This window comes from Penicillium pulvis (genome assembly GCF_028828015.1).
Source record: "Penicillium pulvis strain IBT 33274 chromosome Unknown contig_7_segment1_segment0, whole genome shotgun sequence".
Lineage (NCBI taxonomy): Eukaryota > Fungi > Ascomycota > Eurotiomycetes > Eurotiales > Aspergillaceae > Penicillium > Penicillium pulvis.
The window spans coordinates 1,214,760-1,235,256 of NW_026643079.1; the positions used below are offsets into that span (position 1 = coordinate 1,214,760).

General features: G+C 47.8%; 8 protein-coding genes across 8 annotated transcripts; 6 read left to right on the forward strand and 2 right to left on the reverse strand.

Annotated features, from left to right (window-relative positions):
- Positions 1-23: 23 nt before the first annotated feature.
- Positions 24-2,712, forward strand: N7503_008395 (putative serine/threonine protein kinase; the record flags this gene model as incomplete). Its single annotated transcript, XM_057067942.1, has 4 exons — positions 24-467; positions 519-633; positions 691-860; positions 907-2,712. The coding sequence occupies 4 exons, from the start codon at positions 24-26 to the stop codon at positions 2,710-2,712; spliced, it is 2,535 nt and encodes an 844-aa protein (XP_056918797.1).
- A 600-nt stretch (positions 2,713-3,312) lies between these two features.
- N7503_008396 (uncharacterized protein) lies at positions 3,313-4,767 on the forward strand (the record flags this gene model as incomplete). The annotated part of the gene is made up of 2 exons (XM_057067943.1): positions 3,313-3,498; positions 3,550-4,767. The coding sequence occupies 2 exons, from the start codon at positions 3,313-3,315 to the stop codon at positions 4,765-4,767; spliced, it is 1,404 nt and encodes a 467-aa protein (XP_056918798.1).
- A 313-nt stretch (positions 4,768-5,080) lies between these two features.
- Positions 5,081-5,433, reverse strand: N7503_008397 (uncharacterized protein; the record flags this gene model as incomplete). The annotated part of the gene is made up of 2 exons (XM_057067944.1): positions 5,081-5,220; positions 5,289-5,433. 2 exons carry the CDS (start codon positions 5,431-5,433, stop codon positions 5,081-5,083), a joined length of 285 nt encoding a protein of 94 aa, XP_056918799.1.
- Positions 5,434-8,375: 2,942 nt separating this feature from the next.
- N7503_008398 (serine/threonine-protein kinase) lies at positions 8,376-10,658 on the forward strand. The gene is made up of 6 exons (XM_057067945.1): positions 8,376-8,437; positions 8,571-8,766; positions 9,102-9,153; positions 9,212-9,422; positions 9,474-9,630; positions 9,684-10,658. The coding sequence occupies exons 2-6, from the start codon at positions 8,760-8,762 to the stop codon at positions 10,460-10,462; spliced, it is 1,206 nt and encodes a 401-aa protein (XP_056918800.1). The 5' UTR covers positions 8,376-8,437; positions 8,571-8,759; the 3' UTR covers positions 10,463-10,658.
- A 562-nt stretch (positions 10,659-11,220) lies between these two features.
- N7503_008399 (ubiquitin-conjugating enzyme E2) lies at positions 11,221-12,281 on the forward strand. Its single transcript, XM_057067946.1, has 4 exons — positions 11,221-11,362; positions 11,452-11,463; positions 11,605-11,755; positions 11,827-12,281. Exons 1-4 carry the CDS (start codon positions 11,327-11,329, stop codon positions 12,108-12,110), a joined length of 483 nt encoding a protein of 160 aa, XP_056918801.1. The 5' UTR covers positions 11,221-11,326; the 3' UTR covers positions 12,111-12,281.
- Positions 12,282-13,415: 1,134 nt separating this feature from the next.
- N7503_008400 (uncharacterized protein) lies at positions 13,416-15,023 on the forward strand (the record flags this gene model as incomplete). The annotated part of the gene is made up of 3 exons (XM_057067947.1): positions 13,416-13,539; positions 13,595-14,308; positions 14,362-15,023. 3 exons carry the CDS (start codon positions 13,416-13,418, stop codon positions 15,021-15,023), a joined length of 1,500 nt encoding a protein of 499 aa, XP_056918802.1.
- Positions 15,024-15,877: 854 nt separating this feature from the next.
- Positions 15,878-18,088, reverse strand: N7503_008401 (uncharacterized protein; the record flags this gene model as incomplete). The annotated part of the gene is made up of 4 exons (XM_057067948.1): positions 15,878-17,258; positions 17,324-17,450; positions 17,503-17,904; positions 17,953-18,088. The coding sequence occupies 4 exons, from the start codon at positions 18,086-18,088 to the stop codon at positions 15,878-15,880; spliced, it is 2,046 nt and encodes a 681-aa protein (XP_056918803.1).
- A 1,239-nt stretch (positions 18,089-19,327) lies between these two features.
- On the forward strand, positions 19,328-20,368 carry N7503_008402 (ankyrin repeat domain-containing protein; the record flags this gene model as incomplete). Its single annotated transcript, XM_057067949.1, has 1 exon — positions 19,328-20,368. The coding sequence occupies one exon, from the start codon at positions 19,328-19,330 to the stop codon at positions 20,366-20,368; it is 1,041 nt and encodes a 346-aa protein (XP_056918804.1).
- Positions 20,369-20,497: the final 129 nt, after the last annotated feature.

The following is a 20,497-nucleotide window of genomic DNA, read 5'->3' on the forward strand; positions in this document are numbered from 1 at the left end:
TCAATCCTCACAGAAGCACCAAGATGGATACACGTGGGTCCCGGTTCTTGGACCCATCTTCTGCGGTGGCAGCGATTACTAGGCACAAAGCCGAGGCAATAAAACTGGCCCGAGATCAAGGGACTGCCGTGAAGGAGATGTGCCGACGTGCGAAAACAGAAGTTCCACCATATGAATTCGAAGAGTTGATTGGTAAGGGTGCCTATGGTCGTGTTTACAAAGGACGAGAGATGCCATCTGGCCGGCTGGTCGCCGTCAAGGTGCTGGACATTGATTCACTGGACTATAAATCTCTGCGTGATTTCAGAGACGAATCGATCAAAGACTTCATTCACGAAACCAAAGTGATGAAACAGGTCAAAGATTCAGGTGCCAAAAACATCAATGAGCTTATAGAAGCGATCTCTATCCACTCACAGCTTTGGCTGGTTTGCGAATATTGTCCTGGTGGAAGTGTGCGGACACTGGTGAGTTTAATCTACGGTGTACATGTCAACAGACTCTGATTGGTTTTGCAGATGCGCGCAACCGGCGATAAATTGGAAGAGCGATTTATTATTCCAATTGCCCGGGAGCTGGTAGTGGGCTTGCGTGCCATTCATGATGCTGGGATTATCCATCGTGACATAAAAGGTACTAGCTTATTTGATCTCACTCATTATCTGATAAGCTTCTAACCCATTTTTTAAGCGGCAAATATCTTAATTCACGAGGAAGGTAGACTGGAAATCTGTGATTTCGGTGTGGCCGGAATCCTGCAGTCCCAGCGAGACAAGCGGTCAACATGGATTGGCACACCTCATTGGATGCCACCAGAGATGTTCTCAACCCGGGGTCAAGCCCATCAATATGGCAGTGAAGTGCGTGACTTTTCTTCATTTCCATAACCTCTACTGACCCAACTAGATTGATGTATGGGCGTTTGGCTGCACATTATTTGAGTTTGCCACCGGAAACCCACCCAATGCAGGCCTTCGTGAACGCATGCAAATTGGACGCCAACTCAATAGGAACACACCCAAGCTTGATAGCGAGGACTACAGCGACGGGCTGAAGGACCTTATCTCGTATGCTCTAGACTCTAACCCATCCACCCGTCCTTCCATGGCGGATATCCTAGAACACCCCTATATTGCTGGCACTGAAGAAGAATACCCTACATCATCAGTGGGGGACCTTGTCAGGAATTATTATCAATGGTCGCAACGAGGAGGACAGCGTATTTCCTTGTTCCACCCTGGAGGTGCTGCAGCCGCTGAGCTTCCAGGTACAGAAGAGTCAGAGGATGATTGGAACTTCAGTACAACGGATGGCTTTGAGCGAAGGTTCTCGGTCATCGACCTTGATCAGTTGGCTGCTTCTCTGGCCGAAATGGAAGAGTCAGTCAGCCCAACTACAGCTACTCCAGATCACGACTTCCACGATGACCCGTCAGACAATGAATCAAACCCAGAAGACAAAGCGAACTTTGACGAGAGGGTCCGGCGGGGAGCTGTTGCGATGGAGGGGCTTTTTGACGAGGAAAAGCCGAGCTACAAATATGAAACCAAAAACGATTTTGTGCCCATTGAGCCTCCTCAGCCGATTTCTGACCTGCCCCTCCGCACCGACACAGACCGGTCCTCCGTGACATCCACCTTCATTGATATTGATATCGGCTCCTTTGATTCTTCCCACTATGCAGCCGGTGCACCATCCGCACAGCCTTTCCAATTAGCTGATGCTGGCACAATCCGTGCAAACCGATCAAGTCTACGTGGTAGTCGCTCCAACGACAATAGTTCACAGTCATCTGTCAGTGGCGAAGAAAATATGGAATCGCAAGAGGAAGAGTTTCAGCCCCAGTCAGGGCCCCGACCTCCCACCATGGACTGGAAGTTCCCAGTCTTCTTAAACACAGAGGAGGAGGAGGTCAAGAAAGAAGAACCTGCCCCAGAATCCGCACCTGAGCCTGCCCAAGAAGAACAATTCCAGGCCGAAAAGCGTGCCACCATGGAATGGACATTTCCTGTGATGTCTGACCAGGTGTCAAACGACTCCAATACGGATCAATACGATACTCTCCGAGCACCACTGCCACCACTTCAGCCAGTTGAAGAGTCTGACATCTCTCGTCCCGGAACGTCCGCCTCCAACTTGTCAAGTGCATCTGAGTCAGACTACGATCCTTTTCGATTTGACCGTCCAACCACCCCTGAAGGCCCAAGATCCAAGACCACCAGCCGAGCCCAGTCTTTTGACTCCACCATTAGTTTGACTTTGTCAAACGGAGACCGTGAATTCCCCGACGACAGCTCTGTTTCTCTTGATGGACCCGGCCCTGACGAGGAGGAACCTCATCCTCTGTGGAATGAGAACACCGAAATCATCGACCCTAACAACATCCCACCGCTTGAGCTTCCCTTGCCTCGTGATGATGTTGAAAAGGCCTCAACCCCGGTCTCCGAGCCTGGTTCTCCCGTCTATGATGATCCACCCACTGTCCGACAGTCTGCCATTTCTCGGGCTAGTGCCATCAAAAGACCAGACTCGGGAGTGATACCATTCCCCGTCCTTATGCCACCCAGTGCGGAAAGCTTGATGGAAGGTGCCGACGATGCTGTTGTTACTGCTGAGCTTGAGCGACTTCTTGATGATTTCCTCGATGGTCTGGCTGCCACTGGACAAGCACTATCTCGGTATGGTGCGGCAAAGGACCCTCCTGATGTTTAGACCAAGACAATTCTTCGACCGACAGTTCTTTGCATGCTTTTATCCACATACTGTATGGTTTGCGAGCGATGTTAATTCCGCCTTCATGTCTGAGCCTCTATGCTTGTGGTCGGCCTATATCTCTTATGTCTCAGTTTAGCCGGAATAAATTCCACAACTAGTATGTGCCTCTCATCATCCCAGTCGGACTTACTTCTTTGTATGGCTCTCGGGGTCTTGGAATTCGTCCTCTAGTATGGATAAATAATCATCATCAAGCATCTACATTTGAAGGTATTCTGAGTAGGTAGGCATCTGGCTTTGTATACCATAATTTATATTCGAGGACAATGATATCTCAGGATTCCGAGGGCTTGGAAACTTCCTCTCAATTGACTATGACGGCGTTCTAGTTTCGTCCTGAACCACTTTCAATACGGGCGACGTAATTGTAAACGAAACATTCACTTCCCCTACACGTCCTCCACACGTCCATGTCAACATCAACGATATTCCTCTTTCAGCGTGTCGGAATTTTCACACACATCGCCACGGCGATTTGTGTCCCCAAATTAGTCTTCCAGTCATTCCTTCCATTTACCAACTTGCCCCTCCTTCGCGATGTTCGGTGGATTTTCGAGCAAGAATGGCCCAGCATCCTTCTCCTTCCCCTCGCCATCTTTACTTCCAGTCACAATGAAAGACTGGAAAATTGCGTTGGTGGAGGTGAAGCGCCTGTACTTGCTGAAGCAGTACAAGCAGTGTGCAGCTCACTGCATGAAACTTCTGGCCAATGCAAAGGAACCAGTTCGTACTTCTCAATGACATTCAACATGCACTGCTGACAGTTTGAAAAAGCTTGAGCCTGTACACAGAACCTTTTTGACATTCTACGCTGCAATCTGCTACGAACTTCTGGGCCGGGCTGCCCATATCTACTCAGCGAAAAAGGTGACTCTGCTGCGCCTGGCGTTGGAAAACTTTGTCAATTGCGCTGCTGCTCTCCCTCCCCTTGTCAATCTACCTCGACTACCAAAGGGTAAGAATGATTACTCATGCCCACCTACCCCAGTCAGCGTAGAGGAATATCTGGCTACTTTTGAGCCTATCCAGGGAGTGCCTTGCGAACGTGACTCGATGATGTCGAGTATCACCCGCATGATCGATGCGTCTATTTCAGGGCTGGATGATCCTTTCCTGGACACATTCGATGAGTCTGATGGTGGCTCCGTGTCCCCCTTTTCATCCCCATCACGCGGTCCCAGACCGTCCGAGACGATGTTCAATACTGAAGTCCTTAAGCCCCGTCCTCTCTTGATTCGTAAGGCTTCTGTTGAGAAGGTCCCTGGTGAGAAGCACCCCGAAAAGCATACCAGACTTTCAATTCATTGTGACGAGAGCAGTGGCCAGAGCAAGCGCAGCAGCAAGCGCAACAGCAGATTCCGCCCCCCACGACTGCCACTCAAGGTCATTCCATTTCCCCAGCTCAATGCTCGCATGTCCGGTCTTCCTTCGCCCAAGTCTGAGTCGTCCAGTCCAAGCACAGCTACAACCGCTATTTTCTCCCCCATTACTCCGAGCGTCCATGCGCCTTACCCCACGCCGCCATCAACACAGCCTCGGGCAAAGGTAACCACAATCCCCATCGACACCCTGACGCCCGCCCGCGCAGCGCAGATCGTCCGCTCGAACCGTGGAATCGCATTCCTCCGCGAACAAGTCGCCAACAGCATCTTCGAAATCCGACAGCAAATCCGAAAGGTCAAACAGATTCAGGATCTCCGCCGCAAACGTGATTTCAAACATGCCTCTTTCTGGAGCTTTGATCCTGTCGTTCCCGAGACCGAAGACAACGAGACATACCATGAGCCCGGGCCGATTGTGGATGAGTTTGGAAATATGCGTGTTAAGGAATCGATGAATGAGCGCATCATGCGTCTCCGGGCTGAGGGATGGGATACGGTCGGATTGCGGTCGCCACGGAGCACATGGAAGGGGTCGCGATACTATCAGGAACTTTGCGCCATGGTTCTGACGGAACAGCACCTGGACTCGTGCGAAATGGAGATTGATTGATATGATTGACGTAGGTGAGACCCTGCGACGATACGATCTTGAATCGACCAAACTTTTGATTTTATGGATGCATGATTAACGATTCTTAAATGTTTGTCTGATGATGCTGATGAATTTGTCTGATGATACTGGATGATCAATTGTTTGATGATGTTGATGAATATGGGATTTCGGCCCAGTGATTTATGTGACGTTGCTCAACTCATAACTAAATTTGTATGCTTATGCAATTGAATAGCTCATGCAATGGAATATCATTCGAATACCCCCTCAAGTGCGCCCCAGTCATTCATAGTCAGTGGATCGAGATACTTTACAGTCCCTTGCTCAAGACCGATCCAACTCCTTCACCAGCGCCGCCCTTGCTGAAAGCTCCCCCAATTCCGTTGCCCAGCTGATCTTGGAGCTTGCTCAAATTCGTGTCTTCGGCGATGACCTTGGCAGTCAGACTCTCTAATATCACGAATTAGCACTCTAGCACGAAAAGATCGAACGTCCAGGTGTTCTATGTTCAAACTTACTCTTAAGCGCATAAGACGCCTTTGTCTCGCCCATCATGTACAGGACAATTTCCTGCAGTCTTTTCTGGTACGGGTCCAAGGTACCCGACACCCAGGCACCAAGTAGAATGACCTGCGTGACGACGTAGAGAAGAAACCAAAACATGATTGTATAGGGTAGAACTTTGAGGTTGATATGGTAGAGTTGAGTGTTGTTGAAATAATCACTTTCGGTTTGTAGTCCATCATGCCAGTTTTATATGGAATATGTATGCGCGTGCCCTGCAGGCTGCCGGTATGACGTTCGGGCGCTGCGATATGACGCTGCCGTGCCACAATTCAAGTAGAAGTGGGGTCCACAAACTCTCCTACCAATCAGCATTCCATCTCGATATTAAATCCACTTTCAAATCATCTCTACCAGCAGTCCGATATACTTGATCATCTCAGATAGAGTATTGCGAAAACGTCATAAACAAAAATAAAACAACTTGACTTGACCAGGAATCGAACCCCGCATCTTTGATTTTGCCATTCGTCACCGAGTACTTACGAAGTACATTGGGAATAGAATCATAAACATTGATCAGAAACTCGTTCAAAACTCGACCGAGCTTTCTGTCCACATAACACACCACATACTTAGATTTTGAGACATCTAAACTCATTTTCGAGATCAGCGGGTCAAGACCTATCTGATTGATTTTAAAAAAGTAGCAAACATTCAACTCAGGGTCACCCCCCATAGGCGCCATACGGCTGCTATTCAAGGGGGGTTAGCTGAGGATGTTTCCCGGTCTATTCAATCCGTACACACAAGTCCCAACGGCTAACTCTGTGTGCACCACCCGTCGGTGGCTAGTTTGTACTAGGGAGGGCCTAGCCAACTCGACCATGCGGATTGAATTGTTAATGGGGGGACCTGGACCTAATACTTAAGGGTCATCTACCATTCTTTTGGTAATGGTATCCCCTTCGGTTCCCGTTCGGGGTTTTCACCTGACTTCCTACCTTTTCGACTTTTTCTACCTCTATTGACCCGTTTGATTTCAATTATTGTGTTGTTGAGTCCACCTCCATCACCACTTTTTTTTTGAAGACCTTCACAACACTACAAATTAATCTTTCCCTTCGATGCCCAAATTGAATCCTTGCCTCCCCTTATCTACCCTTGCCTTTTGTAATACCTTTAAACTCTTTACAACCAGAATGCTACCATTCCACGTTGGTTTTATATTATCGAACTCGTGTTGAACATGGTCATTGAGAAAGAGTGATGGGTATCAATACGACATGAGAGTTCACAAGCGGCGACATTGAGAGAGAAGGGATAGAAAGAGAGAGAGAGAGCTGTAAGACTCCAAGTTTAATGAGGGCTTTGACTAGGATCGACTGGGCCAAGCGAGTGGTATCTGATACGAGGCGTGTAAAGGACCCTGAATCCCCCGATCTTAGCGCGGACGCTAAGCGTATTTGAGGGAAGATTGGTAACTAATCTACCTATCCTCTTGGAACCCTCAACCTTGACTCCCGTACCATTTCTCTCCTTTTTGAATCTCTATCGGCAATCGAATTCACTCACTCAAGGTAACATTCTTGTTGTTTTTGAGTCCGTTTCTATCTCCACTTCTATGCATGAGGCTCTAGAGGTGATATAATAATTTGGTTCCACAACAACAACATATTATTTTTTGAAGTCATTGAGACACACCCATCGACCATTCTCTTTTCTTTTGCAACATTTTTTTGTGGCATAATTTTCCATTCGTCCTTGAGTTGAGAAAACTTACTTGATCCCTTAGATCGCTCTTCCTGAACAATCAAGGATCGATTCTCGCCCGCTACATAACATCAAAGATCCAGCTGCAATTGCGAGCATGGCCATCGAACAAATCCTTTCTATTCGATGAATCGCAGCACAGAAAGCTCTCTCTTCGGTATTTGGCCTAAGGTACCAAGGGACCTGTGCTGGGAATCAGATTATGCCAATGTCGAGGAGTTCCAGGACAAAATTATGCATGGTCACTCCTCCATTCCCTCGAAAGACTTCTTGTTGAAGAGCTGCTTCCTCCGGGTGGTAAACATTTCATTGCTCTTGTCCAGTGCAAATTCGTCGATTCCCATTCCTTTCCACTCTAATTAATTGACGGCGAAAGAAGGAATGACAATGTTGTGAGCTCTCGTTGAGTCCGAGTATGTTCACTATAAGCTTCACGTCAATATCTGGCCACCCGTTCACAGCATCTGCATGAAGCAATTGATTTCCTGCGCATCGTATTCGCTGCAGTCGAGTCGCTTTTTAAATACTTTCGGCTATTTCCTTGATGATTTCGAAATTGACCTTTGAGGTGTCATAAAAACTGTGTGGTGAATATTCAAGACGCGCTCGTGGGGCTTATTCTGAAACAAGTAACGTTTCAGCGTGAGCTTCCAGTCAGCACAGAAATAGGCGCTCGTCACTGCATGAGCGATTTTTAGATTGTCAAATTTGTCCCTTGCATAATATCGATTTTAGAAATACTCATATGCCATGTACTATGCCTTCTGCATGCTTACTTTCAGATACATTGTATACTCTTGTCATAGCCGCATGGTGCTTTGCGTTATGCGTCGTTCGTTGCATAAGATCGACCGATCGACCAATTTCACAGATTGAATAGTACTTGCTGCTGCGAGGGGTACTGTAAAATAGCGCAGCATGCCTTAGCGGCCTAATTTACCTACTCTTGGCTGCAGTGGAGTTGTGGCTGTTTGGTCGCGACGAGTAAGTCATAGGAGTTGAGCGCCAGCATCCCAGGGGTGAACCTCCACAGGTAAACATTATAAAGTTGACCCCTTGGGAACTCCGGAAGTTTATCCATTAGACTACAATACCCGATGAGATACCCCTTTTTTACGAGCAATCCCAAGGCAGCAACAATATAGTAAGCGGGATTTCAGCCCCCGAAATTTGCGTGGAGATCAGCTCGTGGCGGTGCAATGTCGAGAACACGCACGCCAAGATCCACTAAACCCTACAGCCCCAATTCATCCTTATCGCGCGTCTAGAACTCCTGATCCCTTTTTTTCCCTTTTTCCCTAAGGTCTTCGTTTCCTTGGCTTTGATACCGGTTTCTCTTCACCCGGAATCAATCTTCCAGATCGAGTACGTCGCGACATCTCTTGGGACGGTAGATATTCCCGTGTTTCCCCTGATTCCAGCGCAAGAGCGTCGTGGCATTAGCCCACTACAGCCCCGCCTGATCCCTTAAGGGTGCAATCTGGATTTTTTTCTTTCGTTCAAGTGCTAAAATTGCATTTCAGATCCTCAAATTCCACCGACTCCTCCACTCCTTCCGAATTTACATCTCCGCACCGCCGTATACCAATTCTCATCTTCTCGCCCCGCCCTCTCCTCCGCTGCGGGGTTCACCAGCCCGCTTTTGCTATCTGACCGAGTCACTACCGCATACCAAGTTCAGTCGAGGGCGCCTACAGCCCTATTCCCACATCATGAGTTGTGAGTCAATTCAATAGACAGCGCTTTTTGGATCATATCGCTCCCGGCCTGCGCCGTGCATCTCCCGGTCGCTCTCGAGTGAAGGGGTCGCATTTGAAGCCCGCAACTTGCAAGCTCCAAATAGCTTGCAACCAACCGATCATGTCTTTTTCAATGCTGTTCTTTTATGCCACATGCTACCTGGCAGATTGTGCTCTGGCCCTGTTTACCCTTTGGTGTAATGGTCTGCTCAATGCATATTCCCTGTTCGAGTCGTCTTGCGGCTGGTTATTGCCGGTTGATCCGCGCTGTGGCTTTGGACGAGGAGACAATTCGCTAACTCTCGTCTCTTTTAGTCGCAAATATGTTCAACAAGCTGTCTGGGCAGCCGGAGAGCTATGAGAAGAAGTATGTGCTTTGCGGAACTATAAATACCGCATCCGCTAATCGTTCTCTTTGATTCCAGGTCTCTATACAAGTTTGGACGGACGCTTGGTGCTGGCACCTACGGTATTGTCCGTGAGGCTGAGACGCTTGACGGAAAGAAAGTCGCGATTAAAATCATCTTGAAGAAAAATGTTCGGGGAAATGAGGAGATGGTCTACGATGAGCTGAAGATGCTTCAGAAGCTCCAACATCCTCACATTGTCTCGTTCGTGGACTGGTTCGAGTCTAAGGTTTGTGGGATCCGCCAGCATGGAGAACTGTAGCATCTAACAGAGACACAGGACAAATTCTATATCGTGACACAACTGGCCACTGGTGGCGAGCTGTTCGACCGGATTTGTGATTATGGAAAATTCACGGAGAAGGATGCGTCGCAGACCATTCGACAGGTGCTTGATGCGGTCAATTACCTACACAAGCGCAACATTGTCCACCGTGGTAAGTCCTGACAGAAGGCTTTTGAAAATTGGCCCGAAGCTAACACTCAATAGACCTGAAACCTGAGAATCTGCTCTACCTCACCCGCTCTGCCGACTCCGAGCTAGTCCTGGCCGATTTCGGTATTGCCAAGATGCTGGAAAACCCCTCAGAAGTTCTAACCAGCATGGCCGGCTCCTTCGGCTATGCCGCACCAGAGGTTATGCTCAAGCAGGGCCACGGCAAGGCCGTTGACATGTGGTCTTTGGGTGTGATTACCTACACCCTGCTGTGTGGTTACTCACCCTTCCGCGCGGAGAACCTCAGCGATCTTATCGAAGAATGTCGCTCAGGCCGAATTATCTTCCACGAACGCTACTGGAAGGATGTGTCCCAAGACGCCAAGGACTTCATCATGACCATGCTTCAGACTGACCCCAGCAAGCGAGTGACATCTGAGGATGCCCTCAAGCACGAATGGCTCACCGGAGAATCCGCCAGCGACCGCGATCTGCTGCCCGAGATCCGCGCCTACATTGCGAAGGCCCGTCTCCGCCGTGGTATCGAGATCGTCAAGCTCGCCAACCGTATTGAGGCCCTCAAGATGCACGATGAGGATGAGGAGGAGGGCGATATTCCTAGCCCTATGGCCATGGCTCCCGAGGACGGCGAAGCCGCTCCAGTCGCGAACGGCGATGCGTCTCCCGGTCACACTAAGAAGCGGAGTCTTGGCAAGATCGCTCGTGGTGCTATCTTCCGTGAGGTCGTTTTGGCCAAGGTGCGTGAGGCGAAGGACAATGAAGAGCGCGAGAAAGTTGAACGTGAAGCACGTGAAAAAGCGTCGCATGCCTAACTTGATGCCTTATGATTGTCGATTGCATTTATTCTTATTGCTCATACTTTTTTCCCCTCGATGCTGTTTCATGTCTGTAATTTGCCTGGATTTGGATATAGTTATTTGATTCCCCATGTTCAATACAGTCTGCACATTTGCGGCTGACTAGTGAGACCGCTTGCATGAATTGACCTTTTGTATCAATTATTTCCTATTAGAGTCAAAAGTAGACGGAGCCATGTATGTGCTTTTATATATATTCATGCCATCCCAAATACAGTACTCTGGAATGTCGTGTCGGAATGCATGGTCAGTGCGTGCACTGTTCACAAACCATTCACCAAAACGGCCATTTCTATCAAATCACAAAGAGCGAACATCTCACCGCCTTCTTCTTTCTATCTTCCACGCACTTTCCTCTATCACGCCCACGCAAATCAAATGACTCGAGCTTCTATTCCCATTGAATACTTGATGAGAAGAGGAGTTTATGTTTCAACCCTGTCAGGGTCTTGGGTCAGATACACTGCTGAGACTTATCTCGAACCATGAGGGTTGCTTAAACAGCTAGAAACGTTGGATAGGTCAGAGCCTCATAGTCATGATTCTGAGACAGCAGATCTCCACTGTCACGTGCGACGATCTTATCTTGCCCCGCGTGCATCACGGCCGTTTCGGTTTGGATCACTTTACCTCTTCTTTTGTACTTTTGAGTCGCCTCTCATTTTATTCCGCATCCTGTGACAGCCTTGCCTACTCTGCAGGGCGTCCGTAATTTCCGCCAGACGGATACGATATTCCGCCTCCGGACTGGACAACGCCAACCGTGACCCAAATTCGTGATCGACGACTCTCTCGTCATAGCTCCAGAAGCTCGAAACCATGTCGCGTTCTTTCGCAAACAAGCGTTTAAGCAAGGTATGCGCTTTTGGAAACACAGAATACCATCACTTGCTTTTACACTTTCCACCCCAAAGTACCCTGGCTAACAATCCCGTTACTTCTAGGAGCTTATCAAGGTACTTTACCCTCCATTGATTGCATGATCGACATCCTTGTCCCGCTCTACGTTCCACAAACATTCCGCCCGCCTCACACCGACTATGAACTTTATATTTCGATAAATTGGGAAGTGGATCTAACGTTTCAACTGTTGGTAGATCAAAGACCACGTTCCGCCCGGCATTGCGGTAGTAAAATCCGACAGTTTGGAAGAATGGCAGATGGACATTAAGGTCCTTGATGACAACCCTCTCTACAAAGATCAGACATACCGACTCAAGTTTACTTTCTCGGCCAAATACCCCATTGGTAAGGAACCACCTGAACTGCACCTTGGCAAGAGCGGAATTCTAAATGTATTGGTTTTGGTTTTCTTGCAGAGCCCCCAGAAGTACAATTCATTACACTCCCACCCTCCTCTGAGACACCCCGGGCTATCCCTATGCACCCACACATTTACAGCAACGGCATCATCTGTCTCGATCTTCTGGGCCAATCGGGTTGGTCTCCTGTGCAGACTGTAGAGAGTGTCTGCATGAGCCTCCAGAGTATGTTGACAGCCAACACCAAGGACGAGCGGCCACCGGGTGACCATGAGTTCGTAATGCACAATCGTCGACGAATTCGTGATATCAACTTCGTCTACGAGGATGATAATGTTTGATGGAATGGTTTCTCTTTCATTTTCATTAGTGGTTCAGCGAGGATCATCTTATTCTAGAGGAGTTATCGGTTTTCTGCAAGGGCTTCTTTCATCTTGTGAATAATGGGAATGAGGATACACATCTGTTGAGTTTTGCAGATTCGATTTTCTCCCTTTTCTTGCATTTTTGATGGCGCATGTCACATGCATGCTAACATTCGATCCATGTTAGTTTAGCCGGTTGAGGCGTTCATATATATTTCCTCCAATGAATGTCGGCCCTGGAACCTTATATATTTGGCCTGAGTCATTGTTACAGTTTAATGCTTATTACTATTTGACATATCCAGATATTGGCTTTTTCGTTATCTCTGCTTCTGTAATATATATGCATGTGTCATCTCGGTTCCCGCGGTTATGCGTCTACCTATGCCCAGACGAATTCTCCCATCTAGCAAGGAGCCTGTCCCTAACCTGGCAGATCCCACCTGACTAGCAACTTCCAAGGACTCGAGAATTCGAAATGGATCTTGAATGTACACTATTGAAACATTGAACATTGAAAAAGCTGTACAAGCTAGGTACAGCTCCACAGTACCTGATCCGCAGGCCTATAAAATCCAAGTATCATGAATAAATTGTATCCTCGTCCATGGATCTTCAACTACAGTCCATTTCTACCCAATCATAGGCTTCATCCAAACAGGGTTACACTACAGTCTACAATACAACTCCCCAAGGAGGCCCAATAGCCTCAAGGAGAACGCGTACACATCTACTAGGCAAGCTGACGCAGATCCCCAAAAGTGAACTCACATCCCCACACAAGCTCTACAGGATAACCGCTAGAGCCGAAAAAGCAACAAAAGTCCCTTTCAAACCAGCCCCTTGAGATCCTTCCAATGATCAGCTGAGGTTCGCCCTAATCCTCTGACCAGTCTAACCAGCGGATCGATCCGATTGGCGCTGTCAGCTTGACGTTACTAAATTCCTGATACAAATAGCCTGGGAGCTTGGACAATCCTTGCATATCATAAGACCGCGGATACTCTTTAATGGCATCAGTGTAAAAAGCTCACCTGGCGATTCGCTCTGTTAAATGTTCCCCCCCTGCCAGCATTCCACAGGGACAGTGAAAAATTCAGCCTTAGTTGGTAAGATCGGCGCACGCGAAGCTGTCAGGAATGTAATGCAGAGAATTATCCGATAAAAGCTCCGTCATTTTTGGTAGATAAAGTCTCCGCGTAGGTAGCTCTTAGCTTGGGAAGTTGGACTTGATTCAAAGTATAAAATTTATTTTATACTTCAAGGTATTCGATCATCAACATGGCTAAGGATGAGGACAGAGGTTTGCGGAGGTTGAATCTGGGTATTGCTTTCATGTTGGCTGCTTCTGCTACATCGGGGTATAATGCTAGTCAGATCAATAGTTTGTTGGTTCTACCTGAGTGTGAGTCTCCTGCAGTCAAGTGTTTCTAAAAACCAATTGCTAATGAGTTTGACAGTTGCGATTTTCTTGAAGGATCTCAGCGCCAATGCCGAAGGCCTTATCATTGCCGCTGTTTCATTAGGTTCCTTCTTAACCTTCATTCCTGCTTCATACGTTGCCGACAGACTAGGCCGTCGACCTTGCGTTGCCATCGGCGCTACACTCGTCATTCTAGCTTCAGTAATCCAGGTGGCAGTCGAACAGCCCTGGGTATTTTTCGGTGCCCGCATTGTCACAGGAGCAGGCGTGGGCTTTTCACAAACAGCTGCACCGCTACTTATCGCCGAAGCGGCACACCCTCGCCAACGAAGTGTCCTCACAGGTCTATATAACGCAATCTGGTTCTGTGGTTCGATCACCGCGGCTGGTATTGCCTTTTCTACTCTGGGTATCCACGACAGCTGGTCATGGCGGGTTCCCTGTATGCTGCAAGTTTTGTTCCCGCTCTTCCAGTTGGTGGGACTATTCATCATTCCCGAGAGTCCTAGGTGGCTGGTCTCTAAGGACCGAAAGGGTGAGGCTAGAGCTATGCTTGTGCGCTACCATGGAAATGGAGATCTGAGCAGTGCGCTTGTGCAAGAGGAATACGATCAGATCTGCAGCAGTATCAGTGCCGAGGCGGATATGAAGGCTTGCTCTGGGTGGAGTGCTTTCCTCAGCAGTCGAGGTGATGTGCATCGCTTGTCGATCTGTATTCTCATGGGTTTCATGCAGGAATGGACAGGAAATGGTATGCTATACTAGCTCTACGGGTGTTGGAATCAATCACTAACCAGGGTCCAGGCGTTACTTCTTACTACCTCCCTCCCATCCTAGCCTCGGTTGGAATCAAAAATGCCGCTCACCAAGCAGCAGTGAACATCAGTCTCCAAGTTTGGAACCTTGTTTTTGCTGTCGGCGGAGCCAGTACCTCGGACCGATATGGCCGCCGCGTCCTCTGGCTATGCGCAACGACCCTCATGATGATCTTCCTATCCACATCAACAGTCATGACAGCTCTATTCTCAGAGCTACACATAATCGAAGCAGGAATCGCCGTGATTCCCATGCTCTTCCTTTTCTGCGCAGCTTACGACTTCGCATACATGCCCCTCTTCATCGCATATCCAGCCGAGATTCTCCCGTTCCAGCTGCGTGCAAAGGGTCTCGCTATAACTCTGACTACCGACTCGCTTGCCTGCTTCTTCAATCAATACGTCAATCCAGTAGCGTTTGCGGCACTGCGCTGGAAATATTTTCTCCTCTATGTCGGGTGTCTAGTCGTCTTCCTCGGCGTAGTCTACTTCCTCTTCCCCGAAACACAGGGACGGTCTCTGGAAGACGTGGCAAGGATTTTCGAGGACGGCAAGATTCTTCAGGTGATGTCGCCTGTTGATTCCGAGGGCGAGGGTGAGTCTGAGAAGTCTTTTGAGAAGACTTCCTTTGCTGTTAAGTCTGAGCTGTGAGCTACACTGTTACTATATTTGTTGAGACGTCCTGTACACGACTAGTCAACGTTCCTGTCCCTTTTGCTTATTTCGTTTTGCATTTGATCTGTCCTTTCACTAGCATCTATGTACCACATTTATTGTACTGGTGGTTTCTCACTGCACTTGGTAGCATTAGAGTGGAATTTACATTGCATAATTAGGGCTAGAACGCCCGCCTTGAAGATCCCTTACAAATCCTGGCTTTTGCGGTATTAACGTTCAACAACTTTGTGGATCTGAAGTTTATTTTATTTATTTAGCGCGATTGACGTCAGATAGGAAGCTCGGGGGAGTCCAACCGCGTCGAAAACAAGGCATTAGTGGCGCAAAGCCTAGGAATGTTTGGAAACCTTGAGACCGGAAGTGAAATTTGATCTCACGGCTCATGACAACACGATAAACCTTAAACTGGCGCGAAACAAAACGATAATTACCGAAATATGTGAGTGGTTCGCGATCTACTCGGTAGATCTCGATACCACATGGTGCCTACAGTAGGTCGTAAATGTTTCATCGAGGGATATCAATCAGTGCCTATGACATTATCATGTTGTAAATTGCTCAATTAAGGGATAAATGCAATCTCATTCGCGTGCCATTAGTTTCGTCATGTCAAAGCTCCTTGTGCCGCTTGGACATCTTGTGCAACTCTGATGGGTTATTCATGAGGCTTATTATCTGTCTGACTAATAAAGAATGAAGCCCATCCCCTTGAGAATATGAAGGTGAAGCTTATGCCGAACGTACCCGAACACAAAGAGATCTCATACGTTCTCATTCCTTGTTTCGCCGACAAATACTGTCTAGCAGTTCACCGAGACAGACACCATCTATACTGATGCTGGAAAAAGGCTTCCAGTCCCATTTATAGAGCCCTCCACACACCCACCACCATAAAACATAGCATCAGCAGCAGATGCCCAAGTAGTCTCCTGATCCACAATGTTATCATACGAGAAAAAACGACGACACTCAGCTGCTTCATAAATATATTGCCTGGGGACAGTATCGTTCGCAGGACCAAAAGAATTCAGAAGATTCACGGCGGCAGCGATCATCCCATAAGGGAACTCACTGAGAGGACTGGGTACGTACTTATCCCAGTTCTCCAAGTCCTCGTCCGAAAGAAGCGATGAAGAGTTGGCGAGTTTCTTCGCATCAGACAAGATCTCGGCCAAACTGGCGAGATCCATTACCTCTGCACCCTTAATACCACCCATAGCCTGCATGGGACCAGTCTGCGGTCGTCCACCGAAGACGATACTGCGGACGCCCTGGGCCTTCATCAACTCTGTGAATAAGGTGCAGGTGGAGGCGCAGTAGCCATCAGTGATAATGATGATGTCCTCAGCCGCGAAGCTCTGGGTCTTTGGGTTGAGGGGCACATCACCGTATCCGCTAATGGGTTGCGATGCGGCAGTAGAAACCATAGACAGGTTGAATGCGAATAGGCTGGAAGAGTTCACTCCGAAGACTTCATGGGGTCCGTAAAGGTCTGCCCAGGAGGAGAAGCCTTCCTTTTGATCGGGTGTGACATTTTCCTTCCAGTTAAGGATGTTGTCCTTGATATCGGAATTGTTGATGGGTAAACGCGCGACTGCTTCTCCGATGAAATTGATACCTTCATGGGCGCGGAAACGGGTTGCGGAGTAGACCTCTTGATCAGGGAAGAAGAGTCGGAATAAGTTCCAGCCTGCTGAAATGAGGCCACCTCCATTGCCTTGGAGATCGATGATCATTTTCTTTTTTCCCTCCTTAGCAGCCTTGACGATGAAATCCCGGGCGAGCACATCGGGCTGTCCAAAGACCCATTCAAATGTAGGAATTGCAAGAACTGCTGCATCCTTCAGGTTGCTGCTCTCAGGGAAGAAACTCATCAGAGTGAAATCCAAGGTGCTGGAGTGCGGAGTTGGGTAGCCCGAAGGGCTTTTGGAGTCTGATGAACGTTTCGAGACTTTTGAAGATGATAAGGAGCGCTTGGAATTGGAGGACGGGAGGCACCAATGGTTGTATAGTGATTTACCGGACTTCCATTGCCAATTCGTAACTTCCAATACCGTTCTAACAACTTGAGATGTTCCGTTTGCATAGTGAAGGGTACGTTCTGCTCCAGGCCAGATTGCGGGGTTACTGAAAAGTCCAGAGCCTTCCAAGAAGTTCAATGTTCCAACACCAATGCTCACTGGGTTCGAGGGAAAGACTGTATTGTATCTGGAGGGAATTGAGGTGTTAGGTACCAGAAATAACCTGGAAGTTCCCGATATACATTCACTCACAATGCATCACGATCCTGAGCGTTTGTTGTCAACGAAATTTCTTCCAGGTATGTGACAACATCAACCCCATTGATTGAGACAATCGGAGACACTCTATCCTTATGCGACTTCAACAATCCAGCATCGGCTAGACTCAAAGTTAGCATTTGCTTTCTGGAAACCAAGGCAATCGGTCTTACCGAATGTGTACACGTCAGGAATGGCAGTCCCGTTAGTTGAAACAGAAACAAGCGGTACATCATTCGTGTATCTCATAGTCTCCGGAGCGATCAAATATGAACACATCGTAATACCCAAGTGGCCATCATAAGCAGAGATAATCATGTTTTTCACGTCGGTGTCAAATTCCCATTGGTTTTTATAGTCCCTATCAGCAGCTCTCTTCTCAATTATATCGAGAGTTCCAATGAGGTCCGTAGCGGGCATATGATAATCAGAGGGAGGATTCTTCAAGATCTCGAGATCTGACTGAAAGAGAAGCCATTTGCGATATTCTTTCACCCATGCGACAGCGCGTTTTGGTTCAAAGGGCATGGACTGGAGACATTGAAGGCCCAGTTCACCCGGCATCCTTACAATGGCTATTCACTGTTAGCAATGTTTCTCACATGCCGATCTAGAAACTTTACAGCTGTTCCCAGCGTTATTAAAACGCTTATATATTTGACCACAGGCATCTGTGCTCTCGCTTCGGGGGATGACACTAGCGGTAGACTGTACTGCTAACAAGGTAGCAGCAACAATAGCGTTCACTCGGAGGCGCATTTTGCCCACGTTGAATTGATGTTGATCTGATTCGAAAATTCTCGGACTGAGGATGACCGGCTCATATTTATGTTTAACCTGCCACAAAGTTCGTCCACTGTTCTGTTCTAGATCTTCTATTCAGGGTCCTCGATTCATAGCCTCGCCTACAGCTGGGCGCAGCCTTATCCCCAGGTTTGCCCCACCATAACATCACATCCCGCTATAAATGGACCCATATGGGCAAATTTTGTGAAGACTATTGGATGGATTGAGGTAGGTGGGGTTTTAGTACGTGGCAGTGCGGCTCTCTAGCGGACCGTGATTACTGGGGTCCGGCACATCAGGCCTCCAGCCACGAGGCTATAAATCAGGCTGTGAGCAAGAACAGCAGCCTTGTAAGGGCAGCTATGACCTTCTGGGGAATCCCATAAATATTTCTAGTGAAGTTGCAAAAAGTCCACGAATTCAGCGGGCTGCCCGGCTTTATTCTTTTCAATATGCCAACTCCATGAGTTCTGTTGTCGCAAGGTAGCGTAAACACGAAAAGTATTCTAGTACCTTTTCAAGCTCATTCAAAAAGTAAAAATATACGATAAGGTTTCGACTTTCCGACATGCTTGCAAGTCGGGCTTCATTCAGGTTCCTCTTATGCACTTAATGCCGTGAGTGTTGTGTGTATATCGTGACCAGCCCCTAAGTGACCATAGTTCCATGGCTTAGCTTCCACACCCGCTAGTTAATATTACTAGCTATTATATTGTCAGTATGGATCAGCCTCATATACTAAATGGGGGGTTAAGAATTGTCTTCATCATCAATTCAGATTAAATGCCCCAGTCCAAAGCCTAAAAATATAGTTTAAAATCATCTGGGTACCCATGAGGCTCCAAGTCATTTTTATACGTACTACACTAATACTCTTTGCTGATGAATTGCAGGATTATATATTTATTGCTGGAAACCAATTCCTCAAACTTGTAGATCGCCGAAGGTATTACCATAATAGTAACGTTTTCCGGCACAGCGGCCGAATATGATCCCCGAGGCCATACATGGTCTAGCTTGGGTTCTAATGGCTTGGCAGGGCGTGAGACAAAAAACATTCCATGACAGACCTCGCTTAATTATGCTATAGTGAGGCTAGGTTGACTTGGCGCGCTAAAAGGAAAGTAATTAATAACACGAAGACAGCCAAAGAAACGCCCCCAGATTAATTTCAAACCCTATCTAATCTTCCAAGGTTGTACATTTGTCACTATGGCTGACAAGTTGAAGAACGGAGAAGACAATTCACTTAAAGACATCATTACTGCAGCTGATAAAGGCCAGCTCGATGTTGTCACAGCACTGTTGGACAAAGGAGTAGATCCAAATACCGTTGACGAAGTTGGAGATACGGCTCTTCACAATGCAGCAAAAAAGGGTCATTGGGATATCGCTCGTCTTCTACTGGAGCGAGGTGCATCACCTCTAAGCCGGAATGGCAACGATTCGCTTCCCCTTCACGTGGCTATAAGGGCAGGACATACACAAGTTGCTCGCCTACTCCTTGAATGTGATCCTTCCACCTACAACTGCAAGGAAGGAAGACCATACGAGCCCATTCATATTGCCGCCGTCAATGGGCACGCCGAAATTGTCCAATTACTCATCGACTACAATGCCTCAACTCTGACTACCCCCAAAGATCACGCAACGGCTCTACACTTAGCGGCCCACAAAGGACATTACGACGTTTGCGAAATCCTTGTAAAGCACGATAAAAAGCTTGACCGATCGTTGTGGGAACGTTTGACTGGTCCCAGCCTGGAAGTCTACGCAAGGGACTACACTAAAAATACGCCCTTGTCGCATGCAGTTTTCATCAAGAATAAGCAGATTGTCGAGCTCATTTTACACCATCATCCAGATTTGGGCAATTCCCTCGATGCACGCAAGGAAATGCTTTTTCACCGAGTAATAAGCTCGGGCAACATTGGCATAGCTGAAGCATTCTTGAATAACGGCACAGATATTGAAATGAAGGATAGCTATGGCCGTGGAGCCCTTCATGTTGCGGTCGCTGCCCGGCCTATCTCTCGTTTCTCCAATGATACAGACCCTGAGATGATTCGATTTCTCCTCGCACGCGGGGCCATGGCTGATGCCAAGACGAAGGATGGGTATAAGCCTGAAGATCTGACCCGGGAGGCAAAGATCAAGATGATGTTACGAACTTCGGCAAAGCCGCAGTCTCTGGGTCAGCCTGGGCCTCTAGCGGCTACAAGTTCTACCCCGCCACCTGAGTATAAGCCATGAGATGATGTAGAGCCCTGCATGTCAAGTCCAAAGGAAGGATGTTTGATAACCATCGTTGCCCTAACTAAGCGTTTTCTGCCTGGCAGACCTCTAAGGAATCTGGAAGGACTTCCTGCCATATTCTCCATT